Consider the following 16,750-nt stretch of genomic DNA (forward strand, 5'->3'; position numbering starts at 1 on the left):
AGTTTAATTTTATTTTTTTGGACTGTAGTTTCTGCCAAATTAGTCCATTTTTGAGTCGTCTGCTCTGCCTCTGCATGTCATACCTATCAAATTTTATGAGAAAATCAAGTTGATAAAAGGTTTTCCTTTAATCTGAAAAAATGATTTCCCTGTAAAAAACAAAGCAGCACTGACTAATTGTGAATATAACATGACTACGATAATTGCCTTTAAATAAAATGCTGCTCTTTATCCCATACATGACTCTCAGTGCACAATGAAAAGCTCCATCTTTCTTAAATCTTGACTATATCATGCATCTCCCCGTGACGCTCCCATCAGCTCTTGTCGCCTATCATACCTCCTTTACCTTCCTCTTTGAGGACTTCCTCTCCCTTTCTGTCTTTGTGTATCCCATCTATCATTACCATCTTCTCCCTTTTTCTTTTTTGCCTTCCCCTTACGGGTGACTTGTGTCAAGGCTGAAAAAGATAGTATGTACCTTGCCTATCTGGTCCTGTGGGAGAATTTGTATGTGATGCTGACAGTGGTTGACGGACAAGGATGGCTGGACATCCAAAACCTGAGAGGCAAGAAGTGCTCTCTGGAAAAGACAGAAAGCATATTGACAGCACTGATGCCGCAGATCCTTAAGCATTTTTTATTTATCTAAATATAAAAATATATTTAGGAAAAACAGTCATCATATATTATATTTTTTTTCTTTTAAAGCATTTCACCGACTTGTTGCTGCCATTAAGTTTTGTATATACACAAATTCTCCCACAGGACAATTTTAATTTTTTAACTTATTCTGCGAGCTAATCAGCCTCTGTCACATCTGTCTCAGTGCTCTTCTGTAATCTTGCTTTTCAGACTCTCATTGAGGCATCTACCTCATCCTGGCCAGATAAAGTCTTGTCCAAGTGTCAACCTGCCTCGGCACCAGTGTCTAGATTCCAGAGGGTCCTGTCCCACTTCCTACCATTGTTGGACTCCTCTCTGCTGTTTAGTTTCATCAGTCTTGTCACCAAAAATCTAATAGAGTATATATACCAATAATGCATGCAAAGTTCCTTTAAATGACATGAACTGATGTTTTGCACTGATGTTCAGCATCTTGGCCATTCTGCGTTGTAATATGGAATAACCTTATTCATGCAATAAGCTTAGAGAAAATACACCTATAATCAGATTTTGTTGTGTTGAAAGTGTACTTTTCAGAACATATTGATTTACATATTGCATTTCAGTGGGTTCCTAGCTTCTTTTTAAATAAGTCAAAACGATATAATAGAAATATTCTAGTATGGCAGAGTTTATAATTAAACAACACTTGCATAAGTGTGTACTCAGTGGTCTAGCTTTTTTCTTTTCTCTTTTGTAACCAATGTGTCTGATCACAGTCTCACACACTTTAAAATCACTAAGGACTTTCAGTCTTGTTTGAACTCCAGAAACAATTTTAGCATGGCTGAAGCCTTGATGACTAAAGCATTTCCTATAAGGCAGAACTTCACAGCAGACAGGGTCACTCATACTCAGGAATCACAAACCCTGTCATTGTTCAGTAAAAAAACAAAAACAATTTGACTGTCTTAAGAGAAAAATGGTGATAATATAAAAAGGCCTTTTAGAGAATTTTCAGTGTGTGCTGCTTTTTTGTTGCCCTGGTAAGCTGTTTATCATGCACGTCAGCCTCAGGATTAATGCTTTCATTTGAGACTCTGATAAAGGAGTATTGATTTTGTTTAATCACACTCTGGATATGAGAAATCCATTGTGAAACATAAAATGTCCCAGTGAACTATTGATCTTTGCTTTGGGTCAAAAAGCAGCTAAGATCTGATAGGCAAGTTAAATATTTGACGCCAGCACAGCAGAAGTTGGGAAACACTGACAAACATAATTCTGCTATTGCACTCTAGTAAAAAACACAATTTGCATGATGTGAAACATGACTTTGGGAGGTAAGTTAGAAAAAATGAATTTAGCTCACCCAGAAAAATACCTGTGATCCATCTCTTGCCTTTCCTCAAACTGAGGTATCACCAACTTGTAATAGTTGCTGCAATGACATACAGCTGCTCCTATTTAGTGGTACTGTGCTCCCAGCTCATTGCTGCCACCATTGGTCCCAAACTATAGCGGCACATTTTCATGCTATGCTTTCTAAAACATATATTGAATACAGAAAATCATTACTGCTATCTTTATTATACTATTTACTTTTTTGGTGTTTATGTGTCAAAACACTCTAAGAGAAGTCCTTGACAAAGCCAGAGGTAACAACTATTGTCTTACCATTGCAACAGGCAGTTATTTATAAAGCTACAGCTACAAGAGTCAAGTGTACTGGGATGTCCATGAGGAAAATACATATTTGGAATAGAACAGAATGTCTTTATTTGTCTTTGTTAGTGTACGATGAAATCTGGAGTATCTCCCTGCAAGGTGCATACAGTTAAGACAAGAAAATATGGATTTAAAAATATGTGAACTTAAATTATAGAAAAAAATAACAGTATGAGTTAAAACTCACATACACCACACATGGGGATTTCAAACAATATACAAAAACATTTATTTCACAGTCCTTAGTAATATTGCACAGTTTATGAGCTAGAGTTCAGTACTTTGATGGCATTTGGACACAGCAGCTTTTCTGTGGTTCTACACCTTCCAGAGAGCAGCAGAGTGAAAAGGTGGTGGCCAGAAAGACTAGAGTCCTTGATGATCTTTGCAACTCCACATGGTGATGACCGTGTTCTGTAGGACTGCTTGAGTGAATGTAGCTGACTGGTGGTGGTCCTCTGTGTTGATTTGATGAGTCTCTGAAGAGCTTTCTTGTCAGTCTCAGTGCAGCTGGCACACCACACCAAGATGCCATGGTGAACAGGTCTGCAGCTCAGATCAGAAAACAGGGTGGGAATGGCAGGTCCTCAATGGGTGGTCAACTGGTAGGATTAGAGCTCGCAAATTTGTTGTCATGAAAGACACAATACCATACTGGCAGTCAGGCCATTTAATCACCAAGGCAACATAAACTTGACAAACTGGGCAAAGCGGGAACCTGCACGAGGGCTCGAGCAAACAGATGCCCAAAAGTCAGTCTGTGTCAGTTTTTGTGCTAATAAAGAGCAACTTTTGTTTTTCAATTTTATAATTGGTAACACTATGGCACAAAACCTGAGGGGGTTATCACAAGCCTTGCATCACTCCATTAGGACAATTTCCTAAGCTGGGTTGTCTGACCACATCAGAAATCAAACGTGATTTGAATGGACACACTTTCTGACAGAATGATAAGCCAGCACATCTAGAGAGAATATAGGTCAGGGTTTTGATGGAATGAACCAAGAGTAATTAATTAAAAATGGGGGAATCAGTGTATCTAATCAAGGAGACATTGTCTCTCATAGTCTTGGGGCATGCATGGAGTGGGCAGTGTTGCCTGCAATGTGCATGATTCCAACCCCTTCCCATTGCCCTGCTGTCCTCTGCTAACACTGCCCTTAGCCATCCAGATGATCTGGGCAGAATTAAAGCAAGAATTACACTGTTGAGGAACTCCCTGAAAAACTCCTCTAGGAATTGGAACAAAAGTATACACAACTAATACCCCCTTGTATTATTCAAGGTGCAGTATATCTATGCATACCACAAGTGTCTAACAGCTTACTGTTTGTGGTGCAGATTTGTTAAATTAGTGTTACTCTGGACAGTTCCAACTTTCTTCACCTCCAGAGAGACAACGGGAACAGGCTGACTGCCAGATCTCATTAAGTTCAAAGATATTCAGACGGACAGGCTGAGCGAAGCTTCAGATCCTCTCAGATTTAATTTGTTTGGTTCAATCAGTGCAGGCTGATCGCTTGTAGACATAAGATGAAACATGAGAGAAATACTTCATCCGTTGGTGTTGACAGCACCTCATTTCTAACTTAGACAATATGGGCCTGTATTTGCTTGCGATTGTGATCAAGTAAAATGAAACAAAATGTGTTAATTGTTTTCAATATGCTGGAATTTTAATTTGTTAACAGGGCTGTCACTGGTTAGCTTCCCTTGTTTTAAGTGTTAAACTTAAATTTGCATCTGCTCACTTCATAGCTGAAACAGCAGTCACATTTTTGACTTTCACTCGTGTACACTTGAAATAGAATACTGGCTGAGTAAGGACTCAAACCTGACGAACAGATGTTAGTAATATAAAAGTGTTTGATCATTAAACTTGTAAACATAACACAGATCGAGTCCGTTGTGTGTGTGCATGTATGTTTTGTTATTTCTATTTTATTTTTATTTTTTTCCAAAATGAGCTCTTTGAGAAGAAGCTGGGCCTAGAACAAGAGAAAGACAGTGCATTGATTATAATTGCCTTACCTGAAGGTAGCATCCAGTGGACCAACTCAAACGATGCAGAAACCCAGCAAATCCCAATTAAAACGAACACAGACATGAACAAAGCTTTTGCTGTGTGTTTTGTCAGGAACAGAACAAAAGAGTGATTAAAGCTGCTTGTTAAGGGGGAAAGTGTGACTCATCTGCCTCAAAGCAGAGCAAATTTTGGATATCTAATAAGTGACTTGGGAATTTCAGTTAATAATTTCACAGTTTTAATCTTCCCATCTGAAATATAAAGGAAAAATTAGTTTGCCGTAATGTATTTCAGCAAGCTTTATGTCTTTTTAGATCGGGAGAATGTCTTTTGGATCTTTTGTGGCCTGAAAGCAGCTTCATTCAAGCAACCTTCCATCTGACTATTACCCATCCAGATAAGTTGTGTATTGCGGTCCTGAAAGCAAGTAAAAAGGAGGTAGTATATGACTATCTGATACTTATATCTTAGTTTTAAAAGAACCCTTTCATGATGCTGGAACCAAACACACAAAAAAGAGGAGAAAATGGAATGAAAACCATCCATTTATTACCTGAAACTAAATACATCTTGACTGCATACTGAAACTGTGACATCACATATTATTATTATTATGATTATTATTATAGCAATAATAATAGTAATAATAGGCCTATGTTACTAATGATTTCTTTGTTTATTTATTTATTTTGCCGTCATTCACTATTTGTCACAAATTTAATCTGTGTGACTGAGCATAGCTGTCCTCTGGGTTCTCAGTCATGTGGCACAGACAAGTCATGTGACATGGCTGCTTTGCTTTGGCTCAACCACTAAAAACAAATACTAGAAACAAAAAGTGAATCAGCCAAACATGCATTTTATATAATTATCGCTGAAATCAACACCAACTGAGTGGCTTGTGAGTATTAAAGTAATGATCCAGACGTATCGATTCTCCGGTCCCTGCATCACAAACCACCAGCTCTGTCTAATGAGAAAGTCTGTCATGAGTCCTTTGACCTCTTAATAACAGGCAATAGCACGGACAGAATAAGATATCAATACGATACCTTTTTTTCCCCTTCGCATATCGTCTAGAGCATCACACAATTTAGTGGAGCTCTACTCCATAGGTGCAACATTATGTAACTGTTCTATTTGTGAAACACTGTTAAAGTACACAGCAATTACCCAACTGTTGTGCTGCTCGCGACAATGGCCCTGGGACAACGGCAGCACAGCTAGATCAAACAGTTGTGCTAAATTAAAGAGCGGGTTATCAGACCAGGCAGGAGTGTTTGATGTGCAGAGATGAGATGCATTATTATGGTAAATAAGCCTCCCTTATCAAGCTATTCCTACAGGGCCCTCTGGCTGAGCAGCCCACAGTCGTGTGTGCCCTTGGTCAGACAAATAGATGCACACATACACGCACACACACAACACACAACACACATGACAGGATCAGTGCCTGAGAGCATAAATACATGCTCTGTTGATCCTTTACACTCCACTCCAAACAGCCGCCTGCTCTCCAAATGTCAGTCAGTGTCTGGCATAATTTGTTTCTAATCATTGGCAAAGAGTGAGAAAATGTCACCCTTTTCCAAGGAGGATGAATTTCGATTGATTTCCAATTAGCACTAAACAAAATGCCAGTTTTCTTTTTTTTTTTTCTTGGTCTGCGTGTGTGAGAGAGAGAGTGCTTGTATTTGTGTGATATTTAAGATCAGAGGAAACTGATAATGCATCACATCAAGCCCTGAGGCGCAAAAGGGTCCCTGAAGTTCTCAGGCTGAGCCCTACAAATACTGTTGTTCTGCTCTTAGCATGCATTCAGAGAACTAAAACGCATAACTAAATTCATCACATATTGGAAAACAATAAAACATTAACCACTAATGAATGATTCAAAATCTCAATTTGTGTTACAGGACGAAATGTGTTTTAACAAAATAAGAGAACAGCAATAAAGACGAATTAGTTTAATATTCTATTTCGTCCTGTTTTTTATCCTATTCATTTATCCAGTTATTGTTGATCTCATATTTCTATAATGAGCATTTACACATGGGTTACTGCTAGAAAGTTTCTCTCTGTCTGACACATTTTATTGTTTTCCAAGATCTATGACAAAAATCATTCTAAAGAAAGAAAGAGATTTTACTCAGTATCGAATTCTCTTATATTTCAAAATAAAGTAAAATTTAAAAATAAAGTCAGATGATTTCTTATTGTGTTGCCAATCAAAATGCAAACCTGATCAGAGGGGGCACCTCTGAAACTGCGTCAATGTTACATGTTTCAAAATGAGCCAGGCTGCTTTTAGTGAGAAATTCTGATGAGTTTTGCAGAGTTTAAAGGATTTCTGTAATAGTGTATTTTTTCATTTTGTCACTTTTGAGCCACACTTGTTTATTCAGCTTTAAGTGCTTCTGTGCAAACTTTAAAACTTAGATGAAAATCATCAATAATGTGTAGTAATTTAAAGGTAACAGCCAAGATACATATTCCATATTGCACGTCTTCACCTTTTGCAGTTCTACAAACACACCCAACCTATTGTCTGATGGATGGAGTACCATAATGCATAATAACCCACACACAGAGTTCACAAAGAGCATAAACGCATAGAATTCATGAAAAAAAAAGTGCGGTAGAAGAAACTCTTTAATTTTGTTGTCACATTTTTTGCCCATTTCAACAAAAGTGACAGATGTTCACCCTCTATCACCGTGTGTACTTCCTGTAAGAACATGGTGAGGTTTTACAGGCACTGTTTTTATTTTAATGCATTCTACCTAGGACAAAGCTTGTTCAGCCTTCAGTCACAGAAAACAAATTTAATCACGCCACAAATAAATTGCCAGAGTAATTACTCGCGAGTATGAAGTGATGTGTGCTTCACCAATTAAATTAGTAAACTCAGCAACAGCCACAGAAAATAATAAATGAAGACTCCAGAGGAAAAAAAAACATATCAGCATATTAAAATCATTTATTGTGCTCCAGAAGAGTAATTACTATTTAACCAGAAAGAAAGACAAGTGACAAATAATCTACAATACAAATGCCAGACCTGCTCACATAGTTCCTCCGGTTCACATGACTTTCAAAGAACAAATCCACCTTTAGCTTTCAGACTGCTTGCACAAACCTCTCAGGATGAATCTGAGGTTTAATTGTTGTTTCTGCTGCGCTTTGAGGTCAGAAAATGGCACGTTGCGTTACATTCATTCGCAGTGCTCGTTCCTCTCTGCCCTTGCACTACAGCACAGGCTCACTGTCGACCACGATCTGCGTAGCTTTACACAAGAACAAAAAAAAATGAAGCTTCCCCCTAGAACAGGGTTTCACAAGTGTTTGCAGTCCCAAACTGTTTGGATGTATACTCACCCTTCTTGACTGGCTTAATAAAATCTAGTGGTGCTGGGAGTCAAAAGAAATGACCGAAGAAATGCTACCTGGATTGGGTGAAACTTCCCCTTTTGCAAATGGCAGACTAACACCGTCTCACGGTAGCTTGAAAAATAGATGTAAATAATACCTATATGTTACGTATGTAAAGATCAAGACAGCTTCCACTTTAATGTACTAAAGTCCACTCAAGAAAGTAGGAGGATAGTGGCATAACTACAAGAACTTAATCAAAGAGACATTTTTACCATTCTTTTGTTTTATTCTTCTTATACGCTATCGTTTTACTAAAAGTAATTTTCTGGTAGATAAGTCGCATCTGATGGGAGTGTTGCTTCTCTGTCACGATTAAAGCAAAAGTCATCCTGTACAGAAGCGCACAGATCACATTTTTGGGACTATTTCACAAGCTGCCATGAGACTGGGCTAATTGGACACAATTTTTTAAAGGAGGGTGACACCAGATGGGAGTCATTCTCAACTATGGGGCATTCTCAGACTAATATCTCACATCTGCCATTTGAATGTCAACACTCTTACAAATGAGTGCTGCTACAAGCACAAAGCCAATAAATCCAAATTCAAGTCTTATTCAGGACAAGCAAGACATCATATGACACAAAATAAACAGAATATTTAAATATTCAACACAGAAACACAAAATAGGCACAATATAGAATTAAACACTAATGGAAATAATGTTTACAAGGCTGACAAAGGAGCATACTGGTAACTGGAAATGAACAATACCAGCATATGCATTCAAAAGGGGGTGACGGATTTTTGCAGGTCATGTTTAAGATTTTACAACTGTGTGTGGTGTGTGTTTTAGCTGTTGTTGTTTTGAAGATGTGTGTATTTTAGCAAACACACATGTAAAGACCCTCCTGCCCACGCATGCTGCACGTAATCAGTGTGCTCAACCTGCCCGCGACGGCTTTAGAAAATAACAGACTTTTAATAATCTCCTTAAAAAAAAGAGAAATTCAGTTATGAACCAGGTTGAATTAGAAAAGATGGGCAAAAGGTGTATGTTTATGATGTTATGGTACACAGCACTCAAACAAAAGGTATACCCTTTTCCTCATAACTCTGTAATGTTCCACGTAAAACTACCACAGTGTATAAACAGTATAATAACTGCAATTAAATTTGAACTTCCTTCGTATTTAATTTGCTCATTTCACTATCCAATAAAGTTTTATTGTTATTAGTTCTCAGTTTTAAGGCTTAATGTTTCCTCTATCATAGGGCAGGCGTGTGACTTGCCCTAACTTTAAAAAGATGTGTTAAGAGAATATATGTTTATGACATTTCCCACTCTTTAACGTAATCAAAATGCTTCTCATTGGAAAGAGTGTCATTTATGTGTAGCAAAGTCTCAGTGGCACTCTGGGATTGGATATGTAACGTTTAAAAAATGAGTGTCAATTACTCCAGTTTCCTAAAATCAGAAAGGAAGGATTTTTTTTCTTTTTCCTTTTTTCCTTCTTAGCAGTGAATCAAAACTTCAACAAATTAGATGAAAAGAGAAGGGCAACTTGGTTTCTGTAGCTGTTCTGTTGATTGGGAAAATTTATCACCTTGTTTCAGTCATACGTTTCATAATTATATACGTTTCTTAGCCCTAGTCTATTAAAAGCTAGCCCTTTCTTAAAAACACATGTAGTTGTACTTTAGTTGTGAGCTGAGATTTTTCCAACATGAAGAACACAACTCTGAGGTACCCTGTGGAACCTATGACCACTAGAGGTGCTGTTAAGCATCTTTTAAATGATAAAGTCTCAGCACTGCTAGTACCTACCATCATATGTACACAACCGTTTACATTCGTGTCAAGAGCAGGGAGACATGACCTACATTTGTGGCGGCTGCAGGGGTTGGCAATGCTTACTGACAGCTGGACAGGGTAACGCCTGATAAAACTTTACTATTGATACAAGAGAATAACAGCAGGATGGAAAATGCAACATTCACAAAAGTTATTATTTGCAAATGATCTATGAGGTAGGAAATGCATTTGAGATATTCCTTATACCATAAAATTTTTTTTTTAATGGAAACACTAAGAAAGGAATATTGACATTTTCACAGACCATATTCAACACACAGCTTAAAAGGTGACACGGCTTTAGATGTGGACCATTTCTTACCCAAAGACTGCGAATCTTAATAGAGAAAATGTCACCAGGCAAAACAAGTTAGTTTGCTTTGAAATGCATCAGTCTTCCAGTAAGGTTGCCTTAGTGAAATTTACTGAATCCTTCAATTTTGGTGTTGTTAAGACAATACATGAACAAATCTAGAATACACATTTTGGGTATGTTAAGTGGAGTAGTGTGATATGATTTTGATAGGGTTTTATGCCATCAGTCAAATACCATTTTGTCTTAACTTTGCTCTGTGGTCGGAGAGGTGCTCGGCACAGCATTCTCTTCTTCTGCTACTGTGTATTTTAAATCTTTTTCACATCTTCCTGATTGCAAGGGAAACAGCAGCTAGCTGGTGCTTAAATCAGACTTTCAATTTGTGCATCGCTTTCAAGATTTAATCTTTTAAAGATTTCTAATTCATAATGCCTGCAGTTGTCTTCAGGGAAAGGTCATTCGGTGCTGCAATTTTCTCACAAATTATGCCAATTTGCTTTCAATTTGCTTTGATAACCATGTTTTTCCACACACAACTGTCAAAACTGTTAAATGCATTTAATGCATTTGCTTACTTATATATTTCCTGATTGAGTCATTGCGTTTTGCATTTTCCTGCAAAAAGTTTTGCTGTCTTCCTGTCTAGTTTTACATCCTCAAGCAATCTAGCACAACTGCTTTTTCCTTATGAGAAAATTTGGACTATATTTGCATATAGTCACTGCAGAGGCTAAATCTTGTTAGCAACTGCCACTATAAATTAAGTTCAGTGCAGTTTCTAGCAATTTCCATTTATAATTCCAAATATGTCAGGTGCTGACCAACATTTCTCTCATTTTTTTTCACGCTACAGTTGATTTACATTTTTCAACTATCATCAATCAGACAATTGGATGCATGGCAAGTTATTAATTAGGATTCATCCCTGGCTGTCACCCACTTAGCATGGCCTTGCAATTGCTTGACTATTTACCCATCAGTGCAATTATATGTTTAATTCAGTGGGTGGCCCTGCCTTTGCCCCTTTGTCATTTCTCTGGAGAGCAACGTTTGAATTTGGCAAGTGCTAGCTATATACGATCTCAACCTCTGTGATATTTTCATGTAGAGTTGTAATTGCTCGTTCTCAGTGCCTTTCATCCTACTGCTAATGCTGCAGTTTTGCAAACTTTAAAAGGGAAATGTTTTTTGGGATGCTTTGTAAAGCAATATGACTAAAATGCAGAATGATTTGTCATATTACGTGGATTTATGTAAAATGCAATCCTAAAATGTGATGGAAAGTCATGTAAGCTGTGGTTCCACCAGACAAAAGACAAAACTACATAGTGCTTTTTGTCTTTTGAGATGGCTGTTTTGGAACGGGTTGACCACTGGATACTTGTTGTGAGTTAGCTAAGAGATTTTAAAGATTGAACACTGGATCCCAATTAATCATAGGATATGATCTTCCACAGCATGTGCGGAAGATTGATCATAGAAAGTGACATTTCTTTGTTGCAACTGCATGTTTGGGTGCACTGTATACTTACATAGATGCAGTAGGCATGCAGAGGGTCATGTCTAGTCAACGGGGATTGTAAATTCAATGGTTTAAGTGTCATATAAAAGTATCAAATGTTCACTGTAACAAAAAAAAAAAAAATCAAAACACAACACAAACAAAAAAATTAACAGATAAAAATCTTATTTTGTTTTTGCCATGTTTGTAGCGAAAAAAGTGAACAAGTGTAGTGCTCCACTGGATTTACATCATGAAACACATTGTTTTGGTATTCAAATGCGAGAAAACAGTAATAAACCAATATAAACAAAGAAAAACTGATTTTGTTTGTCTTGCTTGGACTCACGTTGTGCAATCTGACCTACCCCATGTGACTCTTTGCACATTTTAAATTAGTAACCTACATAATAGGAATTACTTTGTTGCTGATGCGCATATTCAGGCACAAATGTTCCTAAATCCCTGCACAGCCAACGTCATCATTTAATTTTCTTTCAAGAGTCCTTTCCACATCTAGTGAAGTGCATTTGAGCAATTGGGTTACAAAAACAAGGTCATGTTGCTTTTTATATGGGTCTAATAAATCTTGAGTTCAAGTAGAGGGTTTTCCTATATAAAACATTTTGTGTGGGGAAACAAAATACTTGGAAAGCCCAGGTGTAATTTCTTATCACATGGTTGTGTATGAGATTGTTTATACATATTATCGGTATTAAAGTATGAAAGCTTTTGATTTGTCGATACAGTGCCAACAAAACTACAGAGCAGATTTTCCCCAGATTCTGAAATTCCCACGAGGATGATGTGTGATAATAACCTTGGAATCTTTCTTTTGTTTCAATCCCAGATCAAGCACTGGCTGTTCATTTCATCCAGAGAAACAATCTGGAGCCAACAGATAAAATTAGTTTATTCAATTTAAATCGTATTCCAAAAAGCAACATTTCCTGTGAGAGACAAGATTTTATCCCCTCATCCAGCTTGTCTGCCACAATGTTACATGGGGTAACAGTAGTCTGCACTCATTATTTTGAATGACTGCACAGTGCCTGTAAGGAAGCCAAAAGGGGCAGGATGAATTCTCACAACAGAGGCCTCTACACATCTACATTTTAGCGAAGGGAAAACAGGGAGAAAAGCGTTTCAGCTTACCAAGTAGCATCTCTGCGCCAGCATTCACATTTCTATATCCGTGCACAATAGAGTTGCCATCTAGGATATTCATGTCTCTGTCTGCTTTGAAGATCACCACTTTACCCCCACAGTGACTCCAACCTTTTAAGCAACTGGATTCGACTGCACTGTGACTCATTTCTACACCGATGGATAACATCGTTAGCTGCTGAGGCTTCACTGACCTGAAGATGTTAGCAAAGGCAGACAGCATTGTAGTAGATGGTCAACTGAAGACAGTGCGGATGTGAGACGAGCCGCTTTGCTAAACAGCCCAGCTGTCAGCTCAGTATAAAAGATGAGACAGTAGAGAATCCCTGGTAGAAAACGAGTGGGGCTAAAAAAAGAAAAGAAGTAGCTCTTCAAAATGAGGTAAAGAGGAGTGACTGTGGGCTTCAGAGCTGCTATGAGAGGCCTTTTTACTTCCTTCACATAATTCAATAATTCCAACGCAATGTGTCTCCTAACACAACCAGCCTTGGCTAATGATCAAAACTAGATGAAATGCGCATAATGAGAATTGGCCTACCGTGACCCTAACTTTTCCTATCATCTTGCCCTTTGACTTGTGTTAGTCATGTGTAGGCATTCATGTTTAAAGAGCTCTACAGTGCCCGATTGGATGAATAAAAAATCTACACGGTCCAGAAATTCACTCTCCCACCATTTTTTTCCCCAGTAGTTTCACCCTCCACCACAGTCAACACACCTCCCAGTTAAAAGTAAAGAAAACCGGGCAATGGAATAAACAGTGCAGGTAATTACTTCTATACGGTATAGTGGTCAAGTAGGTAGAATACCAAAGAACATTGATCTCAACTGAAGGTACAATGAGTTTGATTGATACAGTGTAATGTGATTTAACCACTATCAAAAAGTAGTACCAACACACGGAGTACAAAACTAGTCCTTATATGCCCAGCTCCACTCAAGCTATATCATGTTATGCAAGAAAATTTGAACCATATTTCCAGCCCCTCCCCTTTCTACCCCCGACTCCAGCCCACATCATCCATAACCTGGAATTGTATTTCCCATGGTCCTGCAAGGGTGTGTGTTTTCTTGTAATCCAATCAAGAAATATGTCTGAAATTTCTCCAATGCAAGGGAGAGGGTGAAAATGATTCTTAATAATGACATAATCAGCAGAGCAGCCATCAAGCAGATAAATTGTCATGCGCATCGTGCTAAAATATCCAATTATCCTTTGTCCCCCAGCTCTCTGTGTTGAAGTTGGAAATGCCAGAAAGCCAGTAGGTGGATCCCCACTTCCTACTGGTTCAGTTCTACTGGCAGGTTTGCAGTATGGATGCCCCTCTGAAAAGAGGAGAGCTTAAACAGCCTCGGTGCTTAGTGTACAGATCTAGATATGTAAATAGGTTCTATACAATAAAATTGTTCCCAATCCTCAAAAATAAATGGATGAAAAGTATTTGCAAGATTTTTTTCTCCTCAAAATGGTTCTGTTGTGCATACAGGATTTCTTTTTCTTGAAGTTTTCAGTCTTTCCTTTGCTCTTTTCAACAATTGTTTTTTTTCTTTTTTTACCTTATCTTACATAGCCTCCATTTATGATGTCAAGACATGCCTAAATTGGTTTGCATGGCATCTACATTGTGCCCCACAGAGTAATCTCTAGCGTGATGCCGAAGGAAAACAACGCGCTTTCTTTCTTTTACAAAGAGCTCCCTTCTTCTCACCTCCAAGGTGTGTCTGATGCTCTCTTCTGTATCCAGATAATACTCTCAAGCAGTCATTTGTCAAAAGATCCCGAAGGCCATATCTGTTGCTAGAAAGAGAAAGTATTTTTACTGTACCTTGTTTTGCTGCAATATCAGAACAAAAATAATAACAATAAAAAAACATCCTCCTCTTTGTTTTAGCTTTAGAGGTTGTTTATCTTCAGCTCTTTATATGTATTTTTTTCTTGTCTTAAATTTTTGTACAAAAAGATAATTATTCTTTTTTCCCTGGTCCAAACCCTCAGAAACTCTTGACTATATTTCCTCAGGTATTAACAGGGTGTCGTACAGTCCCAGTGTAATTCCATGGGTTTCTGGCAACTCCAGGATGGCATTTCATCTCATGACATACTTGTGTTTGTCAGAAAGTTGGCCTTCAGTCTCTGCTGCGTCAGCGGCATTAGCTTTAGCCTCAGCCATCAGAGTCCCGCCTGCATGGGTGCATCCACAGGGCTATACTCGGGTGGTGGAGTGTGAGTGTGGGTGCGGGTGGGGCAGGGTGTTGTTCTGGCCACTGCTGGGGAAGGTATTGAAAGAGTGGAGTGAGGTGAGCCCTCCCATGGTGCTGGGGATCATGGTTATGGTGTTTGGTGTCATGAGCGGGATGTCATCTGGTGAGCGCCTCATGGCCAGAGTATAGTCCGGTGGGCAGGCAGTCCTCAGAACCACGTCATGCGGGTGCAGGGAGTCGCCAACCCCCCTGCAATCTCGGTCCAGGTCTGAGTGCTGCTTCATCTGTAGAGACATGATTTCCTCCTCTTGAGTATGGGCAAGGTCATTTGCGGCACTCCGCTGGGGGCTGCAGCGTCTATGAACATCGTGCCGGCGCTTGTCCTTTTTGTAGTAAAGTGCAGCAAAAGCCAGGATATTAAGGAAAAGCAGGGATGCTCCCACAGCAATGGTTACAGATAGTTCAGTGGAGTAGTCACGCTGGTCCACAAGATGTGGTTGGTTGTGACTGTCCTGTGTCTCAGTGGGGAATGGGGTTGGGTTAGGACGTTTGGTCACCAGAACTTTCTTCGGTATTCGATTAGTAGTCTCTGGTGGAGGAATCTGAAGACAAGAAAACCAGTGGTTAATAACTAATTCATCTGATCATGTTCAACTGTATAGTCTAGCTTGTGGTACCACAAAGTTGAAACTACATATTGGATACCCCATGATAGGCTTTCAATGTTATTAGAGCAAAAAAGCATGATTTCATTTGCAATAAATAAATACTTTAATATAGAAAGCAATCCTGCCTTCTCTTTGGTTTTATTGCATTGTCTACCTAGTCCTGCTGAGGTTAGTGCATGTTCTTGCTTTGTTTCACATGTGTCCCCCAAGTTTTTTTCATTACTTCTTGTATTTACATTATATTCCAGCTGGACTTTTGGATTCTACATTTATTTATCTGCTATTAAAGCTCAACTCTTGTTTGTTTATTTGTGTCTCCTGTGGCTTGAATTTCACATCATTCAAAACTTTGCAGTGCACACCAAACTGACATTTCACTCATTTAGCTTCTAAGAGTCACATGACTTTAACAGCATATTTTGAAAGAAAAGGAAAATATTAATTGTTTGACATTTTATAATCCTTTAAGAAAACCCAACTTCATAGCCTTGCAGATTTCCTTCTAGCAGGAAGGTCAAATACAATTTCATTAGATCAATAGTAAATATGCACCTACTTCGATTTGGGGCCTTATTTTTTCAAATTCAGGAGTCAAAATATTTTTCTTCATCATTACATAGTGCTTGTAAGAATGATTGCACTGTCTCTTTAAAGACATCAGATCACTTCTGAGTAGGATGTCAAAAAAAACAAAGCCAATTATTTTCAGTTTTAGTGGCCTAAAACTAGCAATTTCTGACAACATTTCTTTATTTTTCACCAGTGAGATTGGCTACTCTCGATTTAAAGCTGAAAGTCAAAGTTTACTTCAACTGTTTGTTTGATTTAAAACATAATGTAGAGAGGCAAAATTACAGAAACAGTGCCCTTATTCAAATACTCATGGGTCTAACATACGTAAATAAAATGGAGACCAGGAAAGGGATGGAGAGCAAAGGAGGAAAAGGAAGACAATATCAGGAAGGAGCAACTTCAGTTTCCTTCAGCTCCAAGTGTTAATGTAATGTTGATAATCTCTTTGCTGCAGCTTAATGCTTAAGTTGCATAGTGACACAAATTTTTGTTCTAACTCGTGGCAAAGTGAGATTGTGTACATCCTGAAATTACTTTAAACATATGGCCACTGCCTGACTTGATAATAATAGTGGATTGCATTTATATAGTGCTTATCGGGACCCTCAAAGCACTGTACAATTCCACTATTCATTCACTCTCACATTCATACACTGGTGGAGGGAGCTACAGTTGTAGCCACAGCTGCACTGGGGCAGACTGACAGAAGCAAGGCTGCCATATCATGCCATCG

At 38.4% G+C, this 16,750-nt stretch overlaps 1 protein-coding gene across 4 annotated transcripts in view; it reads right to left on the minus strand.

Annotated features, from left to right (window-relative positions):
* Window positions 1-7,009: 7,009 nt before the first annotated feature.
* Window positions 7,010-16,750, minus strand: part of nlgn1 (neuroligin 1) — a 377,293-nt gene continuing 367,552 nt past the window's right edge. For all 4 annotated transcript variants that reach the window (XM_004552939.3, XM_004552941.3, XM_004552940.3 and 1 more), the window contains one exon: window positions 7,010-15,378. In XM_004552939.3, coding sequence (XP_004552996.1) covers window positions 14,779-15,378 — 600 coding nt within the window. In that variant the 3' untranslated portion in view covers window positions 7,010-14,778. The remainder of the gene's footprint in view (window positions 15,379-16,750) is intronic.

This window comes from Maylandia zebra, linkage group LG23, assembly GCF_041146795.1.
Source record: "Maylandia zebra isolate NMK-2024a linkage group LG23, Mzebra_GT3a, whole genome shotgun sequence".
Taxonomy (NCBI): domain Eukaryota; kingdom Metazoa; phylum Chordata; class Actinopteri; order Cichliformes; family Cichlidae; genus Maylandia; species Maylandia zebra.